This window comes from Grammomys surdaster, unplaced genomic scaffold (genome assembly GCF_004785775.1).
Source record: "Grammomys surdaster isolate TR1022 unplaced genomic scaffold, NIH_TR_1.0 260, whole genome shotgun sequence".
Taxonomy (NCBI): domain Eukaryota; kingdom Metazoa; phylum Chordata; class Mammalia; order Rodentia; family Muridae; genus Grammomys; species Grammomys surdaster.
In genome coordinates, this window is record NW_021604701.1 from 78102 (window position 1) to 100247 (window position 22146).

Consider the following 22146-nt stretch of genomic DNA (forward strand, 5'->3'; position numbering starts at 1 on the left):
CCCACCCCAAGCTTTGTACATACTAGGCAAGTGCTATACTATGATCATGGACTTAAAGCTAATCTTGGCTACATAGTGACTTCAAAGCCAGCCTAAGCTACACACACTGTTTCAGAAAACTACTGGCTAGGGGTGCTGTTCAGTGATAGCACTTACATAATATGCAAAAGCCCCTGGATTCTATCACCAATATGGTAACAAGAACAACAAAAAGGTTAGTCAGATATTTTTCACCTATACTAGCTTTTCTTCTAATGATTTTAGTGGGTAACACTGGCCACTATCCACATCTATTATTTTATGAGGGGTTGTCAAATCTTAAGTTTTCAAATCTTTTTTTTGTTTTGTTTTGTTTTTTATTATTATTTATTTTTTATTGGATATTTTATTTACATTTCATATGTTATCCCCTTACCCCATCCCCCACCCACCCGGGAATCCCCCATCCCCTTACCCCTTCAGAAGAAGGCATCATGTCTCCTGAAACTGGAGTTCTGGGTGGTTATGAGCCATTATGTGGCTGTGGAAGACTAAACCCCTATTCTCTGTGAAGGCAATACATGCTCTTAACTACTGACCCTTGTCTCCAGAGCCTCATTGTTCAACATTTTCAAAATATTTAGTGTGAAGGTCAAGTATTTTCCCTACCTGTTTCTTAATACCCAGATTTTTCATGAGCAATATTATTTTTGTTTGTGTATTCCCCTAGGTACACTCTATGCATATATATGTAAATATAGACATACGTGGATATTTATAGCCTTATGTGCCCAAAGTTAGCATAATAATAGATTGTTCTATACTCTTTATCACCAATGCTGTGTATCTTAAAGATCACTACATATATATTACAGTTACCTATTGCTTCATTAAAAAAAGTCACCTTAACACCTAGTGGCTTGAGCAGGAGGATAACATAATAAAAATGTACAACTTTAACAGTTCTTGGATTACCTGGTCTTGATGAGGCAGCTCTTGCCCAAGATCTCTCATTTGGTTTTTGTCAGACACTGATTCGTGAATGAAGTCAGCCAAGGTTTGCTCATTCATATACTCAAGAGTAGATACAGGTTATTGACTTTAATCTCATTACCTACAGTACATCTCTAATATCTTCAAATCCTCACAGTATGATGACAACAGGCTCTTGGAGTGTCATAAGAGAAGACAAGGTGAAAACTGTATTTGAAATTAATCTAGCAGCAGAAATTACTCAGTCCCTCTTTTACCTTAGTCACAAGCATGCCTGGTGTCCTGCTGTTTTTGTTTGTTTGGTTTGATATTTGTGTTGTGCCCAATTCTCCCCAGCAGACCACCAGAGATCAAGACACAGATGCAAACACACAAGAGTCTTTACTCAGGATAAGATGCAACTTTCTCTGCTCCACAGGTTAGGAATGCAATGCCCAGGTCTAGGGGCTCAGGGTTTATATATAGGAGATACATACGCTGGGGCTTTCAAGCCTTGGGATTACATGATTGGGTGAAAGGTAAAGGAATGCTATCCTTCAAAACCAATAACATTTGTTTAGACAAGGAGGGACCATACATCTGGAAAAGGACCTTTTTGACCTGGGAAGAAATGACTCATTTTGTTATCAGTGACCAGTGCATTCTTACAAGCTGGCCACAGCTGTCTGGGAAAGCTTGGTTGTCTCTTTCCCATAGCTCAAGAGTGGGGATCTTATCACTTCAAGGGCATTCATTTTCTGCCTCCTTCAAAGACAAGAGACATCTGCATGGAGTAGGGGGGGAGTGCTGGCTGTTTAACCTGGTGCTGGGACTAACATGGAATCGAGTGCTAAACTCGGTGCCAGGGGCTATCACAGAGATGAGCAGGCTGCCTAAGCCGGGCTGGGCTGTCTTTTGTCTCTTCATTTGTGTCAACTTAACCTGAGCTAGAGTTACCTGGGAAGAGGAAGGAACCTCAGTTGACAAAACGCTTCCATCAGATTTGCCTGTAGGCAAGTCTGTAGGGAATTTTATTGATTTATGATTGATGTGGAAGGGCCCAACTTAGTGTGGGCAGTGTCAACTCTGGGCAGGTAGTCCTTAGCTGTATAAGAAAGTAGGCAGAGCAAGCCAGTAAACGGCACTCCTCCATGGTCTCTGCTTCAGTTCCTGTCTTGATGTCCCTCAATGATGAATTGTTACATGCACATCAAAATGAAATAAACCCTATTCTCCTGAAGCTGCTTTTGGTCATGGTTTTTATCACAGCAACAGAAACCTAATTAAGGCAACTTAGGGAATAAGTACAAAAATTACATTGTAAGAATTGCATATTGAATGGAAAATTGTTGACAGCCATTTCAGAAAATGTGATCTGATAGTACATTAATCTACCTTACCTCCTTTTCTCTTTGAATTTTTATTAGTGTACATTAATTATATACTGTGGATTTCATATGCCATTTTCACACATTTTCACACATGCATATAATGTATTTTGATTATTCACACATGCATATAATATATTTTGATTATTCACTCTTTTTTTTATGATAAAATACATTCTTTTATTTATCAGTAAGATATTTTCTTTTTTTTTAACAACAACAAAATTTCTTTTATTGTAAAAAGTCAAAGTTCTTTTGACAGTACATTGTATAAACGTCTTTACAAAGTTTTTATTTTTAATGTTTTTAAAAGTGTGCTTACTTGTAAGAAAATTGATATTGAAATCCTTGCAGCATTAATAAGAAGGTAAATGAGATGTTAACATGACATATACAGGCTAAATTAAGCATTTCATGTTCAAAAAAAAAAGGAAATAAAAAAAAAGAAAGCAAATGTCTAAACCTGAAAGTAAAAGCGAGTATTTTTGAGACTACAAAGAAAAGAAGCCAGAAAAGAACAAAAAAAAAGTCATTAATTTAGCCTGATTATTCACTCTTACCTTCCTTTGCCCCTTGCCTGCTAATCCTATCCCTTTTCCCAACTAGTCCCCTTTACTCTTCCATGTTTTATGATATTTTTTCTGATGTTTTCAGGGTCTCACTATATAGCTGGCTGGTCAGGAGCTTTCTATGTAGATTAGTCTGGTCTTGAACTCAGAGATATCTCCTTGCCTCTGCTTCTTGAATGCTGGGATGAAAGGGAGGGCAGTGTGTGCTATGCTCAGCTCCTCCATGTCTTTTTGTTGATGATCCAGTAAATTATATAAGGATTGCTTGTAGCAGCATCAGCACCTGCTTTTTCTTTACTTTCTTTCTTCTTTTTTGAGGTTGGTTGGTTGTTTTCAAGACCTTTCTTAGCCCTGGCTGTCTTAGAACTAATTCTGTAAACCAGGTCTTGAACTCACAGAAATCTGCCTGCCTCTGCCTCCCAGTGCTGGGATTAAAGGCATGCACTACCATGCCCAGCCTTTTATTTTCTTAATGTTAAAATGTATTATTTAAGTATATCAAATTTTTATTTGGCCATTTCCCTAATGATGGACATTTGGGCATTTTGTAGTCACTATAACAAACTGTTTATAGTAAATAACCTCTTAACCAAAATTCTTTCACACATATGGAAGGATTTTATTGTAAAGTTAAACCACAACTTGAATTGATTGGCAGAGCAAAATAGATAGGTATTTTATTTATGCAGGCTTAGTGGTACATGTCTGTAATTTTGGAATTTGGGAGATGGGAGGCAGGAGAATCAGTTGAAGGTCATCCTAAGGTATGAGGCCAGCTAGGCCTACATGAAATTCTATATCATCATCTGCCCAGTATATGTAGATATACATGTGTATGCATATATATGTATGTATTTTAAGTGTGAAATTGTGCAATTCAGTGGCTTTTTGTTTACTCAAAAATATTATGTATCTTTTACCACTGTTCATTATATTTTTATGAAACCAAAACAAACTATACACCCTTTATACATCCCAATCTGTCCATCTACCCAGCCCTAGTCAACTATAAGTGTACTTCCTGGTATTTGAGACATTTTCTATGAATTGAATCATCTACTTTGTGGTCCAATGTGACAAGTATCTTTCATTTGGTGTAATATTTTCAAGGTTTGTCTCCATGTTATAGCATATATCAGAACTTTAGTTCATTACTGTTAGAAACTACTTGCATGGCAGGAACACAGTTTCTTTATTCATCACCTGATGGGCACTTGGGTGGTTTTTACTTTTCAGCTTTTGTGACTAATACTGGTGTAAATATTTGTGTCCAAGTTGATACAGCCATGTTTTCATTTCTCTTGGATACATAACCAAGAGTAGAAATACTGAGGCGCATGGTAACTGTATTTAACCACTGTAAGAACTGCTGCTGGGTCTTTCCAGTATTTGCAAATAGCCCACCAGAGGCATTGTGCCAATTTTCACTCCCACTAGGGACTGTTTAAGTGATAAGCAACATCCAACACAATGGTATCAATTTGGGGATTTTTTTTTGACTGCCTGATATAATAAAATGTTATCTTGATGTAATGTTCATTTAAAATTTTCTTGTTACATGTAAAATTGACTGCAGTCTCCTACATCTATGGGTACGATCAATTCTCTTTTTGTCTTTATTTATTTGTTGGAGTTCTTTAATTTCTTTAGCAGAATTGACCTAGGAATTTAAAATATTTATTATTTTATAATTTGTCCTACACTTTCCTTACTTCTTTTCAGGAAGACCTCTTTATTGTTTTATTTATGTAAACTTATTGAACTACTCTTTATGGCTTCTGGTGATGTTTCATACTTAGAAAATCCTCTTCCTTCCAACATTAAGAGCTAATTTTCCCACATTTTTTACCACTTTAATATTTATATGTCATTACACAGAGTGTCAGGCATAGGTCTAACTTTTTTCAGATAGCTACTTGATGCTTTTAACATCATTTAATAAATGATCTATATTTGTCATATACTAAATTCCAGATTGCAGAAAACTTTCTATATCTCTAGGTTGGTTTGTGTAACAGTAATTACATAATAATCATGTATCTGGATCCTTTTAACACAAATTCTAATACCATAGTTCTTAAAATACAGTATGCTTTCAAAATTTTGAGTAGTTAAAACTATTTATAATTTCAACCATGTTGAAGCCTGGGATGTAGGTAAAAGAAGGCATTGTGTGAAAGCTAAATTACAAAATTTGTGTCTAGACATTTAAATTTCAATATTGACTCTTAATTATAGCTTTTAAAGAGTTTTTGCTAAATAGTTTTCTACTAAAAGAGGCTAAAACAAGCATATCCACTAAAAGAAAATATGTTTCTCATAATTAATGTACTTCCATCTTTAAAATCCCAGAGGACCTGACTGGAACACTGAATTGTATGAAGAAGGGGGTGCTACTGTCAAAGAGCTTCTTAGTGAACTATATGTCAAAGTTGGTGAAATTCGGCACTGGGGTCTGATACGATACATCTCTGGGATCTTACGGAAGAAGGTGGAGGCACTTGATGAGGTACTAATAAGCTCTTGAATTTATACATAATCTAAATGGGGGAGTCCTGGGAGTATAGTTCAGTGGTAGGGTATTGTCTAGTGTTCCTGGAATTCTGGGTTCAATCCTATGCACTACGTGGGGAGAAAAGCTTGATTTTCTGTTGTTGTTGTAGTTGTTGTTTAAAGCAATCACAACTTCTGGTTGGTTTTGATCACATATATAAAGTTTCTGGTATTCAGTTAGCCTTTATTTGTGAGTGGCAATTATATGTTACTGAACCATAAGAACTACAGACTTTAAAGGTGTTATAAGCCAGAAGAGTTTGAGATCTTAGTGAATTTATACTAGGCTGAAAGTCCCTGCCTTCCAGAAGGTGGAAGTTCCTCATGGTTTCTTCCTGGAAATCCGTCTTCTGATTATGTTCCATGAGCTTGATGTGCTGGTGTAAGTTAAGGGGGGAATAAAGTTTTGTGGGCTGAGAAAAATGTTTGGAAATATGAAAGTTTTTATTTTGAAAAGGATAAGCTTTGCTCCCTCTTCCTAGGCCTGCACAGACCTTCTGTCCTACCAGAAACACCTGACAGTAGGACTTCCTCCAGAACCTCGAGAGAAGACCATCTCTGCGTGAGTGGATCATGTGGTTTGGTTTTGATAGTTTCTCAGCTCCTTTAAGACACTGTGTGGACTTAGCACAGTTCTCTCACCCTACTTCGTATAATATCTTATATGCAAAGCTGAAGCACAGGAGAATGACAGGGTACAAGTAAGTGAAAGAGAATGTTTATAAGAAGTAATACTTAAATTTTTTCTTATTGACTTTTCCTAAATCCCTTAATTCTGCTCATTCTAAACACACACAGACACACAGACACACACACACACACACACACACACACACACACACACACACACCAGGATATCAGGAATTAACAACATAAAAGTCAACCATGGTCTAAAAGAGAAATAGAAGAAAGTATGTGGTTAGAGCACTGGGTTGCTATTGATGCCGCTCCATGCTGCTGAAGAAGAAATCAAGGGTGTGAAGGTCAAAGTTGAGAGGGAAAATGGGCACTTACAGAGCAGCCTGAGGTGGCATGTCTGCAAGAACACTGTCATCAGATTGCCAGCGGCCCAGTTTGCTGCAGCTTCTGATTAGCAGTAGGCCTCTAGGATAGACTGGGACTAGAGGGTGAGGAGATTCTTCCCATGAGTATCCACTTACCACCAGCCACGCCAGTAAAGCTTTTCTGCACTAAGCATATCTACGTTCCTGTTATGATAGTGCCAGTATTTAAATCTACAAGCAGATTGTATTTAAAAGAAATATTTTTAGAAGTATTCTAACTTAAGTGATCAAAACTAAATCTGGTTTTCTATGAAAGAATTATCTAAAACACAGCATATCCCCCTACCTGCCAGTTCTACTTCAATAACCAGTGTAGTAAAAATGTTTTTTTTTAAATTGGCTAATTTTTTTGAGACAGTATCACTGTATGCTCCAGTCTTGTCTAGAACTTGCAATCCTTTTACACCTCTGTCTCTGGATTATACGATTATAGGTATGCACCACCATGCCTAGCTAGTGAGCTTAACCAGGGAGAGACAAGAGAACAGATAGCAGGATGCCTTGGTGGTATCTGCAGACTACCCTGTTCCAAGTTCATATATAGGATTTCAGCTGCCTGTAAGGTCCAGTTCTGGATGGAGGCTTAGAGAGACGTGTTCTAGGACAATTTGTCACAGATTCTATATGTAAAGTCTTAGTTATACTTTAGAGAAATAGTGTGGCTAAATTTCTTCTACTGCCATGACAAAATATCATAGACTGGATATTTAAACAACAGCAATTGAGTGGCAGTTTCAGTGTCAGCAAGGTTGGTTTCATCTGAAGGCTGTCAAGGACTTCCTTCTAGGCGTCTTCTTTGCTTGTATATATGGCTGTTTTCCCCTATGTCTTCTGATATTTCCCATCCTGTCCATATCTCTGTGTCCAAAACGTTCCCCTTTTATAAGGACACCAGTCATATTAGATCAGGAACTATGTTAGTAACTTCGATTTAATCACTTCTAAAGATCCAATTTTCCATTCAAATCACACTCTGAGGACTAAAGGACTGAATTTCAACATCTGAGTGTTGAATGACACAGTTAACCCATAATGCCTTGCTTTTAGCAAACACAACCTTATATCACAAATAAGATCAGTTTTGTGTCACTATAGGCATTTAGAAAGAATATGCCTTGGCACATGCTTGCCAACTACACCTTGTCAAGACCAGAGAGATGGCTCAACGGATAAGATTAAATACTGCTCCTACAGGACTGGTTTGTTTCCTAGTACCCAAGTCAGACAGCTCACAACCCCTTGCAACTTCAGCTCCAGGGGTTGGGGAATGATGTAACACCTTTGACCTCTTAGGGTACCTGCTACACTCAGGTACACATTGCCCCCCTACACACACACACACACACACACACTCAATTAAAAATTAAAATCTTATGTCATGTCAATGGGAGAAAGTCATGAGGTTTGACCAGTTATGTGCCTCTAATTCCAATACTCAGAGGCCCGAGGCAAGCAGATCAAAAATTAATGCCAGCCTGGGCTACATAGCAAGATCCTACGTAAAACAAACAAATGACCCTCCCCCACAAAAATACACAATAAAAAGACTACTCGCAGAAAAGTTTGAGAGTCACAAATATGGATGTGTATATATACCTGTGTGTGCGTGTGTTTGCAGCTGTAGCTGAACTGATGGAACTATTTAAAATATCAATATAAACCTATAAGATGTGTCTATGCAGTAATAAAGTGGTTTCCAGAGGACATAGCTGAAACTTCATTTCTATGTAGCCATAATGCTAACTTGTCACATGTTGAAGACTAATTATAAAACACTAGTCTGGAAAGACATTGAGAGGTGAGGTTTAAATGAAAATTAGAAGTTAATGGAGTCAGAATGGGCCTCAGAGGCAATGAATGAACATTTCGTTCTGAAAGAACTAGAAGTGATGATGGGCTGTGGGACTGGCTTGGACTTGTGGTGACATTTAATTTTTAAAGTATGTTTAGGTTAAGTTATTGTAGAAGTTGATCTTTAGTCACTGTTTTCTTCTCTAGGCCTCTACCGTATGAGGCGCTCACTAAGCTGATAGATGAAGCCAGTGAAGGAGACATGAGCATCTCAACCCTTACACAGGTGGGCAGCATTATAACGCCTAACCTGGCGATTGAGAAGTCAGTATTTGTAACTGACCTGACAGTTTACAAAGACGGTAAAATACATTGTGAAACCTGGGCTAAAACTTTGGTTTATGCCCATTCTTTACACAGGAAATAATGGTCTATCTTGCCATGTATATGAGAACTCAGCCTGGCCTCTTTGCAGAAATGTTCCGACTTCGAATTGGTTTGATCATACAAGTTATGGCAACAGAACTGGCCCACTCTCTTCGATGCTCAGGTATTTATTTAATTCAGGAACTAATTTGAGGTGGAATTCACTTCTCTTCCAGATCCATGGAGTTTGGAACAGGGATGGAAAGGAAGATACAGAAGCTGTGTGAGGCTGTTTTGTTCCTATATTTATTAGTCACTAACAAAGGGAGCAAAAAGATGGGATATTGTGTACTGGTTCAGCAGCTTCAAAGAGTCTCTCGGAGACTCTGCATTCCACATTCTTCTTAACTAAGTTCTTTGAGCTAACTTCTTCCTAACCCCTCAAGGGCTTTAGAGATTGACTGTGTTGGATTCTGACTCAAAGAAGGAAGCTTCTGGACACCAAGTGTGAGTCACTAAATAGTGCATCATAGTGGTGGTGGTCTGTCAATACCATGATCAAATAAGGAAGTAAGTATTTTATTAACCTTTATCTAACAAGACTCTAAAATATTTATAGGTTTATTTGTCAGCATAACAATTTTAGTTGAGAAAATAATTGTGGCCCAAGGAAGCTATACAACAGAATTGTCACACAGGTGTATCTACCTTTTGACAGTGCTTTACAACATTTGCCACATATGGAGTTCATACTTGAGAACCATATACTTGAGTTTTTTTTTTTAAAGCCAGGCACTGGTGGCACACAACTTTAATCTCAGCATTCAGGAGTCAGAGGCAGGCAGGGTTCTGAGTTTGAGGCCAGTCTGATCGACACAGGGCTATATGCTGAGCCCATGTCTCCAAAACATTTTAAAAATGTTTAAATAGACTTACAAATTTATATCAGTGCACATTTATAGCTATATGTGACTATATGTGGTATGCATGTAGGCTGTGAGTTAAATGCGCCTAAAGTATAAATGACAAAATAAAAGAGCTAGAGATGGCATAGAAAATATAATCACAGTGGCAAAACTCAAACTAAAATTCATTTCATGCAAATTTTCTAAAATGGCATTTTAAAAATTATTTATTTTTAATTATCTGTATATTTGCATGTGCATTTGTATGTGTGCATATGTGAGTACATCTTCCTGTGTAGTTCCAAGGATATCAGATCCCATTTTGAGATGTTCCCACGTAGCCCAGGTGAGCTGTAATTTGTGATCTTTCTGCCTTTACTTCTAGAGTACCTGGATTATAGGCAGACATCATAATGCCTGATGCAAAAAAGGCTTTTAATTGATATAGATTAGATAGAGATAGTGATAGATAGATATCATATATATCTTCAAGGATATATATATATCCTTCAAGAAGAGAAACAACCATTATTTTATGACTATTACTTACTAAATGTTATTATTTGGTGATATATATATAATTTTATTTAATACTTACAACGACCCACTAGAGAATACAATGTAATTCTGTTTCTGCAAATAAATAAACTGAAACCAAAAAAAAAAAGAGAGAAAGAAAAGAAAAGAAATGTATCCAGTAGGACACAGAGGCAGATGGATGTCTCTCGGAGTTCAAAGCCAGACTGGTCTACAAAGCAAGTTCCCAGACAGCCAGGGCTACACAGAGAAACCTTGTTTCAAACCTTTCCCCCCCGAACAAAAATATTAAATAACTTGCTCAATGTAGCATCACCAGTATATAGTAGAATTTGAAGCCATGTCTGATTTCAAATGATTTCCAATCAGTACATTTTTAGAAGTAAATGTTTTGTATAGGATTCTTCAAATGTGGTATTAAGGAATGTTTTCTCAGAGGGCTTGTGTCCTAGTTAGGTATCTGTTGTGGTGATAATGGTACCATGGCCAAAAGCAACTTCTGGAGAGGAAAAGGTTTATTTCAGCTTACAGCTTAAAGTTTATCATGGAGGTATGGGTGGAGGCAGGGCAAGAACTCAAGCAGGAACCTGGAGGCAGGAGCTGAAGCAGAGTCTATAGAGAAGTGCTGCTTACTGGCTTGCTCCCTGTGGCTTGATCAACGTGCTTTCTTACAGAGCTCAGGACCACCTGCCCAGGGATGACACCACCCACAGTGACCTAGACCCTCCCATATCAATCATTAACAAAACTGTGCCCCTACAGGACTTGTCAGAGGCAATCTAATGGACCTACTGCCTCAAGCGAGGGTCCCTTTTCCCAGATGCTTCTAGCACTTATCAAGTTGACAAAAAACTAATCAAAACAGTATGATTATTCAGTAATAAACCTCAGTAATAATAAAACTCTCAGTCGTTCTTTACTGTTCCTTGCCAGTAATAGATTCTTCCTGTTGGCATCATCAAAACCATGGCTCTCCATTTTATAGGATTAAAGCCAAGATTGCTGGGTATGACCTGTGGCTACTAACTCAGTAGTGCTTCCTGCAAAATATTTTATCAATCTCTACTCTTGGAGATTGATGTCTCTTCTGATTTCCAAACAATCTCTGGTTATATTGCTCACTTAAGCTGGGTTATACACAATATTTTGTTGTTTGTATTGTTGTTTCTCTTGTTTACATGTTCTATCTCTCCAAAATTAACAGTAAACCTCTCAAAGTCAGATGCTATGTACTAACATGGCTTAAAATGATGTTCTCTTTAAAAGTGACTACTGTTGATGAACACATTCAAGTTTCCCTCAGTATTCTTAATACATTCACAGACTCACCTCTGTTCTCTTCTAACCATATACACTGAGACCTTTTGAGTTTAACCATGAGCATGTGCATTCACTACTGTTCTCTGAATGCCTTCCATTTCGCTTGTCACTCTTCATTGTTTTCATCTTCAAATAAAGACTGTAGGGAGTTACCCCACAGCGTGGAAATAGAATGAAGAAGCAACTAGGGGGACAGCTAATCTGCAATCTAGGTAGTCAGTTCTTAAATAGTAAAAACCTAATGTTGTGTGAATAGCCGATTATATGGTGTTAGAAATTTGATCTGTAGCTTACATCTTCTAAAGTGACTTAGAAATCCGACAAAAGGAAATAGAGGGTCTAACCTCCATTGTAGAGGAAAGGAGAGAGGACATATTGACATGAACAGACCAAGTGTGGTCACCATGTTTCTGCAATTCTGTCACTTAGCAGGCTGAAGCAGGAGGATGATGAGTTTAAGTCTAGCCTAGACTATGTAGTGAGAGCTTGTTTCAAGGAGAAAATGGAAAACAAGGATGTGGGAAGCAAACTAGAATTTCTTCTGCCTGCATTTCTGTTTATTAGCTGAAGAAGCCACAGAGGGCCTGATGAATCTCAGTCCTTCAGCCATGAAGAACCTCCTGCATCACATTCTCAGTGGCAAAGAGTTTGGAGTGGAACGAAGCGGTAAGACCCAAGGTTGAACTTAGACTTCAGAGAATTGAATTTTAGTCCTCAGTTTTAAAATGTCCTTTATTATACGAGCTCTTAGCCCCCAAATAAATAGAACTCCAATAAATAAAACATTTAAAAGAAAAACTATCTTTGGAACAAGACTTGAAAACTAAAGGAAAAATTCAGTTTAACAAAAAGTTTGGACTGGGGAGATAGCTCAGTGGTTTAAGTGCTGCCCGTACTTGATGAGCTGGGGTAGGATCTCTAGTACTCACATAAATGCTGAGCTCAGTAGCTTATGTCTCTAATTCTACCTCACCCCATGTCCTAGTTTTCCTTTATTGCTGTTGTAAATACCATGACCAAAAGCAGCTTGGGATAGAATGGGTTTATTTGGCTTACAAGTCCTGGTCACAGTCCATCATGGAGGGAAGCTAATCCAGAAACTCAAGCAGGCCAGGAACTGAGGCCACGAAGGAATACTGCTTACTGGTTTGTTCCTCGAGGTTCCCTCAGTTTCCTCTTTCTACAACCTAGGATCACTGGTCCACATTGGGTGGGCCTTCCCACATCAACCATTAACCATGAAAGTGCCCTTACAGACTTGCCTACAGGCCAGTCTGTTGGAGACATTGTCTCAATTGAGGTTTCCTCTTCTCACATGACTCCAGTTTGTGTTAAATTGACACACAAAAAAACAACCAAACAAAAGCTAATCAACAACTTCTATGTGGAGATAGGAGTCAGAGACAGGAGGATATCAGGAAGTTTGTGGGCCAGCTAGCCAGTCCATGCAGCATTGTGCTAGAGAGAGCCTGTCTCAAACAAGGCAGAAGTCAAGGACCTACAGTCAAGGCTCTTCTCTCACCCCACATGCATACCATGGCAGACATGTTTGCTCACTCACACATGGACTCTCCCTACCTCCCTCTGTCTCTCTGCACCCCCACACACACCACTTTTTAAAAAGATTTGGAAACATACATATGTAACTCATATGTGGAGGCCAGCCAGCAACTTGCAGGAATTGGTTCTCTCTTTCCAACATATGTGTCTCAGGAACTGAGTTCAGGTCATCAGAGTTGGTAGCAAGTGCTTATACCTGCTGGGCCATCTTGCTGGCCCTCATGTTTCCTTTTTAACATATAGCAAATTACCTTTCATTTTCCTGAGACAACTAAAAACTCACAATCTGAATCTTTATTGTACTCAAATTGTCAGTAATTCCGTAGAACTGAAAATGCTATGGGTATGTGTATGTTGATAGTTGCAACGTATCTACTATGTCCTTTCAACTTTAAATTATAGTATCTCTAGAGTATCACAAGCTAATCTTTGTGTGCACTTTTACATTTTAATTAGCAGGTGTTAATTTCATATATCACTGAGATTATAAGCATTATTTTAGTACATGCATACAGCATGTGTCAATCAAACCAGCATGCACTCTGGGTTTTTTCAACATTATTTATGCTGTATACCTAAAGAAGCAGAACAAAAACCTAAGAAGTGAAAAAAAAAGATTATCTCATATGTTCAATTACTAATCTTGGGTCATACTTTTTACAAGTGGAGGGCTGTTTGGTTTTATTTTTGTTTTGTATTATTTAAGTCTGTTGTGTCCCTGCATGGCCTCCAAGGAGAGCGATCTGACTGGGGTAGTGAGGGAATGAAGAAAAGACAAGCATGTACAGACATACAGAAAAGCTGAAATTGGTAGATTGTGCTCTGATGAAGAAACCACAGCATCCCTACATCCCATCATGTTTATCATATACGGTTGAACCGGGAGGTGGGGATTGCATGCATCTGAACAAGGAGGCTGGGTTAGCTAATCTCCATAGGAGCAACCTTAAGGCCATAAGCATCAGGGGAAGACAACTAAGGTAGACATTTTCTGCACACAATATCAATATCCACACTCAGACTCCCAAGGAAGGCTTTGCTAGCCTCCTGAACCTCACCTGGGGAAGGCTTTGCCACTCACTCCCATGGGGCTGAGGCATTGGAGTCCTTGGCATGGCCATGCCAGTGTCAACAGCACAAACTCACTCAGGACTTCATTCCCTAAGGACCCCTCCACTCCCACAAAACAGAAAACAGGAGCTGGATAGACAGCACGGCAGTTAAAAGTACTTACTGTTCATCCAGAGGCTCCAAGTTCAGTTCCCATCACCTATATAGATGAGCTCACAACTGCCTGTAACTCCAGCTCCATGGAATCCCTCTTCTGCACACATGTGGCATACATTTGTGTCTGTCTGCACATGTGCATGTGCATGTACATACACACAGCATACAAATAAAAATAATAAAAATATCCAGGTGATGGTGGCACAGGCCTTTAATCTCTGCACTCGGGAGACAGGGGAAGGCGGATTTCTGAGTTTGAGGCCAGCCAGCCTTGTCTACAAAGGAAAAACGAGTTTTGGGACAGCCAGGGCTACACAGTGAAATCCTGTCTCAAAAAACATCATTATCATCATCGTTGTCATCTTTGTCATCGTCATCATATATTTTAAAGTTAGAAAATAATACTCCTCAAACTGGAGGTATTTCTAAAATGCAGATTCTGAATTAGCCTGATATGGGACCCAAGATTCTGCTGTCAATATCTTCTGTGGTACTGATGCTTCTGGTCCAAGAACCACACTTAAAACAGCAAGGTTATATTAGGTTTTTTTTTTTTTTAATTAAGTTAAAAGCAAAAGAAGGATGCAATGGTAGAGAAAATGAGACTAATTGTTCGTTTTGCTTTGCTATCTTACTCTATACAGTTCGTCCCACTGATTCAAACGTGAGTCCTGCTATTTCCATCCATGAGATCGGTGCTGTTGGAGCAACAAAAACAGAACGAACTGGAATCATGCAGTTAAAAAGTGAGATAAAACAGGTAAGATATAACCTGAAAAAATACAGACATCGTCATCATTAATAACATTCTTAGCTGGACATGATGGTGCATGCCTATTACCCCACACACAGGGAATAGCAGTTGGACATCAAGAGGTCAAGACCAGCCTCAGCTACAAAGCAAGATGGAAGCTGGTTAGGGATACTGGAGATACTGCCCAGAAACAAAATCAAAATCAAAACCAAAACATGATTTTTAAATGAGACTTTGTTGTGCTCATTTCCTTAGTTTCCTGTCCTGAGTGTAACTTGAACCATTTGTTTTTCAGGTGGAATTTCGTAGGCTGTCTGTCTCAACGGAGAGTCAGGTGAACCGAGACATCTTTTAATGTTGACTGGCTTTCCTAACTCTTTTAGAAGCAGACTTTGTTGTGCTCATTTCCTTAGTTTCCTGTCCTGAGTGTAACTTGAACCATTTGTTTTTCAGGTGGAATTTCGTAGGCTGTCTGTCTCAACGGAGAGTCAGGTAAAACAAGGAAGACTTTTAAAACAGACTTTAACTAGCCATAGCATGCACTATCTCACAAGCGGTCTATAAGTAATGACACACCATGGAATCTCCATCGTAGCAACTGTTTGTAGACGGCATTCCCTTTTGTAGATCAAATGACTTAATTTTAGGAGGAAGGTATCTGACAATAGGTAGCAAGAAACTGATCTCCTGAGTTTCCTTATTACAATTAATGTGCAACTTATAATAGATTTTCTTTATGAAAGTAGACAGACTGGCTGCTTTTAAGAATAGCTAGCTGTAGAGATAGCTCAGAACTTAAGAGCAGAGGCTGCTCTTGCAAAGAACCCTGGATCAGATGTCCTCTTCTGGCTCCATGGGCACCAGCTACACACATGGTGTACATACATATACGTATATTGATTTTAGGAACTCTACATTGAGAAGTGCTAGTGTAAGCTCTGCTAGTAGCACTTCTTTTTTCTTGTTTGAGAATTCCACACATGCATATAATACACTTCGATCAAATCTAATCCCCAGTCAGTCCCCTCCACCTTCTCCATACCCGCTTCCACTTTCCTCACACTTCATGGACTCTTTTTGTCAAACCCATTGAGTCCACTTAGTGCTACCAGTGTGTGCTAATTCTATGTAGGAGAATGATAGTAGTAAGCTCTCACCTAGGGTCTATGACCTAAAGACTATACTTGTAGAGATCGTTTGTATAGTTATTAATAACACTTCATAAGAAAGGCTTAAAACCCCTCCTACTTTCAAAGTAGAATTATAAAGCATCATGGAGAGAAGAGGTAAAATGAAGATTTTGTTTCTTTAAAAGGGAGGCTCTGAAACAATTTAGGAGAATTTAGCCAGTGCTTGAAGCCTACTTTTGAAGGAAGTTAACCTTCCTTAAATATCCCTTAGCATCTGTATTTTATGTAAGGGGAAGACTAGAATAAGAAGATGTGGCTGGAGAGATGGCTCAGTGGTTAAGAGCAGTGGCTGCTCATCCAGAGAACCTGGGTTTGATTTCCAGCACCCACACAATGGCTCACAACATCTGTTACTCCAGACCCAGGGAACTTGGCACCGTCTTCTGGCCTCCACAGACACTATACACATGTGATCCATAGATCGACATGTAGGGAAAACGCACACATACACATAAAATCCAAATAAAATAAAATACCAAATATATTTTAAAAGAAAGAAGCCACATGCTACAGTTCTTGCCAGGTAATATTTTTATCTGAACATTTTCCTGTTTGGAAGTGTAAAGGACAACTTCAGTGCTAAATAATTGTTCATTAGTGTGATTGGTTAACAACCTTGTTTTGGTCGATGGTGACAGGCTAAGTGCATTATAGTTTTGGAGTTTGTTTTGTTTTGTTGCAACAAAGTCTCTCTATGTAGCCTGTCTATCTTGGAACTCAATATGTAGCTCATTCAGGCCTTAAACTCACAGAAACCTGCCTGCCTCTGCCTGTAGACTTCTGGGATTAAATGTTTGTACCATCACACTCAGCTCACATTATAGTTTTTAATAGACACCTGGTATTACTTACATTTTTTTTTATATTATTGGAACTTGAAGTCCTTTTTGCCAGCTAGATTAAAACTTACCTTTTCAGCTACTTGAGGTTTTTCTCCTACATATTCAGTACCTATAGGTCTTCAAAGGAGCCCAAAGGGTTAGGACCATAATTTAGAGGATAGGGAGACTACATTGTCATTACTTTTGTATTTTATAACATCGCTTTCCATCCTTACCTGCCTGTCTAGTATTTTGCATTGTTTTCTGCCACTTACTAGTACTCTAATTTCTAGGCAAAGATATTTAATGGTAGTTTTAATTTATTTTACTCTTTACCATGGCATTTAGAGTAATCATATTTCATGGGCTTTTAATGATAACATGCTGGCTAATTACTTAAATGCTCTGTAGTATACTACTACTAATAGCTTTTTGAAACACAAATAATGGTTGTCTTATCTCACCTCTTTAAAAAATTTTATTTTCTCAATTTCTTTTATAGACTAGTGGTGGTCATCACTCAGGTATAGATTTGATGTCACCGTCCTTTCTGGTAACTCATTTTATGTTATCTCATGTTTCATTCACAAGTGCTTTGATATATTGTTATGTAGATCATAACATAGTATTTGACTATATACAAAAACAAATTGGGAGCTAGAGAGATGATCAGTGGTTAAGAACACTTGTTACACTTGTAGAAGACCTGCATTCCATTCCCAGCACCCAGGTTCACAACCATCTGTAACTTTCAGGCTGTCCATTCACACACATAAAATAAATCTAAGCTAAAAACCTAAATAAATACATTGATCCAGGCCTAACATGACTATAAAAGAAGTTCCTATAAAAGGGAGATGTCTGTTTCTTTCCTAATAAGCTAGGAAAGGGAGTTCCATCACTTTATGATTTCTAGATGAAAAAAAATTTAATAAGCACTTGTTATGTATATATTCATTCCTCGAACTGTTGCAGGTGAGCATCACTGTGCATCTGACAGCGGACTAGACAGCATGAACATCAGTATGGAATTTATTTGAAAGTCTGGGTTTTGCTCTGTATCCTAGCGATGCTGAATCAGAAAGACAGGGGCTAAGCTCCAGCAGTCTGTTCTAATATGCTCTTTAGGAAATTCTGAGGCACTTAGATTTCAGAATTACTCTGTTGTAGCTGGTCCCCTGAGAAGTAATTCAGTTAGTAAATGAACTAAATGCCAGCTTTATGTCATGCACAGGAAATACAGCATTGAACAAATGGAAATGACACAATGAAGCTCACAATTTAGGAAGATTCTCTTCTAATTAAATTTCTTTTGTTTTTTTCTACTTCATTAGAACGTATTAAGCTATGATATAATGAGTTTGGCTATGACATTTTCTTATATGTAAGATACACTTTAATCATATTTTTATTTAAATCATAACAAGTTATGATTTCATTTCTCACAAATTGAAGAAGAGAGCTATTAGAAGTAATATTTTTGGGGCTAACTTGAAGTATCAGATTACGAGGAGTTGGTGATTTCCTTGTTAATGATGAGATCAGTAGTGATTTAGGAAATTAAAACAACAGAAAATATTTTCTTAGAAAATATTTCTATCATCCTTTATTTTGTATTTATTTCTGAATCTAATCTGTCAAATAATCATTACAATCAATGAATTTCCTCCATTATTTAGCTTAATTCTTCAGAGTTTTCATACCATCATACACATTGCTAGAGCACAGTGATACCCATAGTATTGTTATAACACAGTTCTCTGTATCTGTTCATCAGTTGATAGGCATCTAAATGAGTTTATCCAAAATGTCACTATAAACCTTTACAGATTTTTACATAGGTATGTGTTTTAGGGTGTTTATTGCTGTAATTAAAACACCAAAAACAACTTGAAAAGGATTATTTTATCTTATATCACAGACATCCTTGAGGGAAGTCAGGGCAAGAATTCAAACAGGGCAGGAATCTGGAGGCAGAAGCTGATGTAGAGACCAGGAAAGAGTTCTGCTTGCTGGCTTTGCTCAACCTGGCTTTTTATAGAGTCTAGGACCACCTGCCCAGGGATGGTACCACACACAAAGGGCTATGCCTTCCTATATCAATCACTAAGAAAATGCACTACAGACTTTGATCCAGCCTAATCTTATGAAAACATTTTTGTATTTGAAAGTTCCGCTTCCCAAATGACTCTACCTTCCATCAGGTTGGCATCAAACTAGCCAGAACAGTATGGATTTTCATTCTCTCAGATCTATTTTTACAAGAGCTACATTAATTACTTTTCTCATTGCTGTGAAAAAATGCCTAACAAAAGCAACTTATGAAAAATTAACAGGTTTATTTTGGCTCACAGTTTGAGGGCACAGTCTGCCATGTGAGGGAAAACATGGCAACAGGGTCATGAAGCGTCTGGTCACATTGAACCTGCAGTTAGGAAACGGATGAGTGCTGCTCACCTCCCTTGCTCCTTTTAAAACTAGAGTTTAACAATTTTATTTTTTTATAATTGCATACATATAAGCAATGTATCTTGATTATGGCTATCCCCAACACTCCCTTCCACTCTTCCCAGCCACAGCCAATACATGTACCTCTCCACTTCATGTCCTCTCCAGTTTTGCTTTTCTCTTTTCCTATGGTCCAGGGCCCTAACCATGGAATGGTTTTCACCCATGGCTGGGATGAGTCTTGCTATCTTGATGAATTTAATCTAGAAAATCCCTCCCAGATATGCTCATCATTTCGTTTCAACGATGATTCTAAAGCCCATCAAGTTTACAGTCTTAACCAATGCACAGGTTTAGCATTTTGAGGGACTATTAGATTTCTACAGAGCTGAACCTCTTCACATTCCTGATGCATTGTATAAGCATTCGAATTTCCTCACCCCTCCCTACTGCTTATACTTGTCTTTCTTTTGTTGTTGGCCATCCTAGTGGGGTCTCATTTTTTCATAGCTCTGCGCCAAATGACATTGATCTGGCCATTTGCTTATGTTTGGAGGAATGTATAATTTGAATCATCTGCCTGTTATTTTAATTAGCTTACAAAGGTTATGTTTCATTGTGACATTTTCAAACATCTTTTGCGTTTGTTCCTTATTCTCTTCGCCTCCCTTGTCCATCTCCCTCCCCCCTTTTACCCTTCTGAAGCCTGTAGCCTCTTTTCCACTTTCATGCTGTCTCCCTTCCTCTCCTTCCTCAGCAACCCCGGTTCCTCTCATGGTCTCCTTTAGAGTGCCATGACCTATCCCCACACTTACATTTACATGTACACAGCCAGCCAGCCAGCGAGTTGGAATTTCAAAGTAGCTTAATTAGCATTTCCCTGATTCTTTATCCATTTTTAATTGTGGTTTATATTTGGGGGTTACAAGGATTCTTTATATATTCTAACTACAACATCCTTATAGAATATGTGACTAGCATATTATTTCCTCTTTATGTGGATTTCCTTTTCTTTCTTACTGATGTTCTTTGAAGAACAAAATTCTTCTGTTTTAACAGAGGTCAGTTTTTCTATTTTTTCTTACATTGTTTCTATCTAAGAAGGCTTTACCTAAATCACCACCACAAAAATTTAATGCTGTTTTTTTCTTCTAAGGGCTTTATTAAGATTGTTTTAGCTCTTACATTTGAAGCTATGATTATATCGGGAGGGGAAACTCCCTAAGACTACCCACAGCTTCAGCAATTTAGTAGAGGAGTCACAGGATTAATCACATAGTCATACGTCAAAACACTTAACAACAAAATCAGCAAAAGAAAAGGGTATACTGGGCAAAAGCTGTAGAAAACCACACAAGATTCTAGAGTACTCCCCCCAACAGAGCGATCTATAGGATGCACTAAAACTCCTCCAATGAATAGTTACAGCAGGCAAAGTGCTGCCAACCGAAATAGCTAATTACATACAGCACAGTACCCAGAGTCTTTGGAGCTACTCATACAGACAGCCTCTGTCTGGCATATCCCCAAACTCTAGACTCCCAGGAGAAAAGCAGGTGTTCTAAATAAACTGCAGTGTTGTTACAAGTAATTTAGGAATAGTAATTAGTTTGGGGAATGGCAATATCCATCCGAACGGTCACATTTCCTGACTCCAGATGAAGTGCCAAGTCTGTAAAAATGACTTTTCAAAAACACATACTTGTCTTCTGTTCTGGTCTACTGTGTTGACTTTATTTTTTTAACCACTCTCCAGGGCAGGCCCCTTGCCAACACAAAATCAACCTATGGGGTTTTTTTTGGAGGTTTGTTTGTTTGTTTGTTTTATTGTGTGTGGGGGAGACTGTTTTCTTTAGTTTGGGTGTGGGCTTTTTGTTTTATTTTGTTTTTATCCTATTGGTCTTTTGCTTGTTTTGATTTCCCTTTTTGTGTTTCTTTTATTTGGTTTGGGGCCCTTTTTCTTTTCCTTTTCTTTGTTTGTGCCAACAATCCATTGGGACTCTCACTTTTGTGCATGATGTTAGGGGACTACTTCATTCTCTGGCATGTAGATATCCGGTTGTTCAGCACCATTTGTCTAAAAGACTATCTTTTCTCCCATTTTATTCTCTTGAAACTTTTATTGAAGATTAATTAAACAAAATGTGATTTATTTCTGAATTCTGTGCTATTGATCTGCATGGGTCAATCCTATGTCAGTATGGCATAGTCATAATTACTATAGCTTTGTACAATGTGTTATGAAATTGAACCATATGTGCCTTCATACTTTCTTCTTCCATTTTAAAGATTGTATTAGATAACATAGGTCCCTTAAATTTTCACATGAATTTTAAGATCAACTTGTTAATTTTTTGCCAAGAATTCAACTGGGACTTTGATAAAGGCTGTGTTCAATCTATAGCTCAAAATTACCATCTTACCAATGTCTTCTGACCCATGGATTTCCTTCCATTCGTTTAAGTAGTTTAGTTTAGTATATCTTACAGTTCTCAGACATGTTTTATACCTTTGTTATATTTATTCATACAGTTTTGTTTTATGTTTCTTTAAAAAAAAAAAAGACAAGATCTCTGCGAGTAGCCCTGCCTGTCCTTAAAGTCACTATGTAGACTGGGTTTTGGCCTCAAACTCACAGAGATCCACCTGTCTCTGCCTCCCAAGTACTGTGATTAAAGGTATGCACCACCAAGCCTGGACCT

The 22146-nt window shown here is 38.1% G+C and overlaps 1 protein-coding gene across 2 annotated transcripts in view; it reads left to right on the plus strand.

Moving 5' to 3' along the window:
• The window catches only part of Phka1 (phosphorylase kinase regulatory subunit alpha 1), a 98360-nt gene that overhangs the window by 67940 nt on the left and 8274 nt on the right, over window positions 1-22146 (plus strand). The window contains exons 22-30 of one of the 2 annotated variants that reach the window (XM_028775792.1): window positions 5261-5417; window positions 5944-6023; window positions 8524-8602; window positions 8737-8866; window positions 12009-12110; window positions 14876-14991; window positions 15281-15319; window positions 15439-15477; window positions 17499-17549. In XM_028775792.1, coding sequence (XP_028631625.1) covers window positions 5261-5417; window positions 5944-6023; window positions 8524-8602; window positions 8737-8866; window positions 12009-12110; window positions 14876-14991; window positions 15281-15319; window positions 15439-15477; window positions 17499-17549 — 793 coding nt within the window. The remainder of the gene's footprint in view (window positions 1-5260; window positions 5418-5943; window positions 6024-8523; window positions 8603-8736; window positions 8867-12008; window positions 12111-14875; window positions 14992-15280; window positions 15320-15438; window positions 15478-17498; window positions 17550-22146) is intronic. The other variant, XM_028775794.1, reaches the window with a different exon arrangement.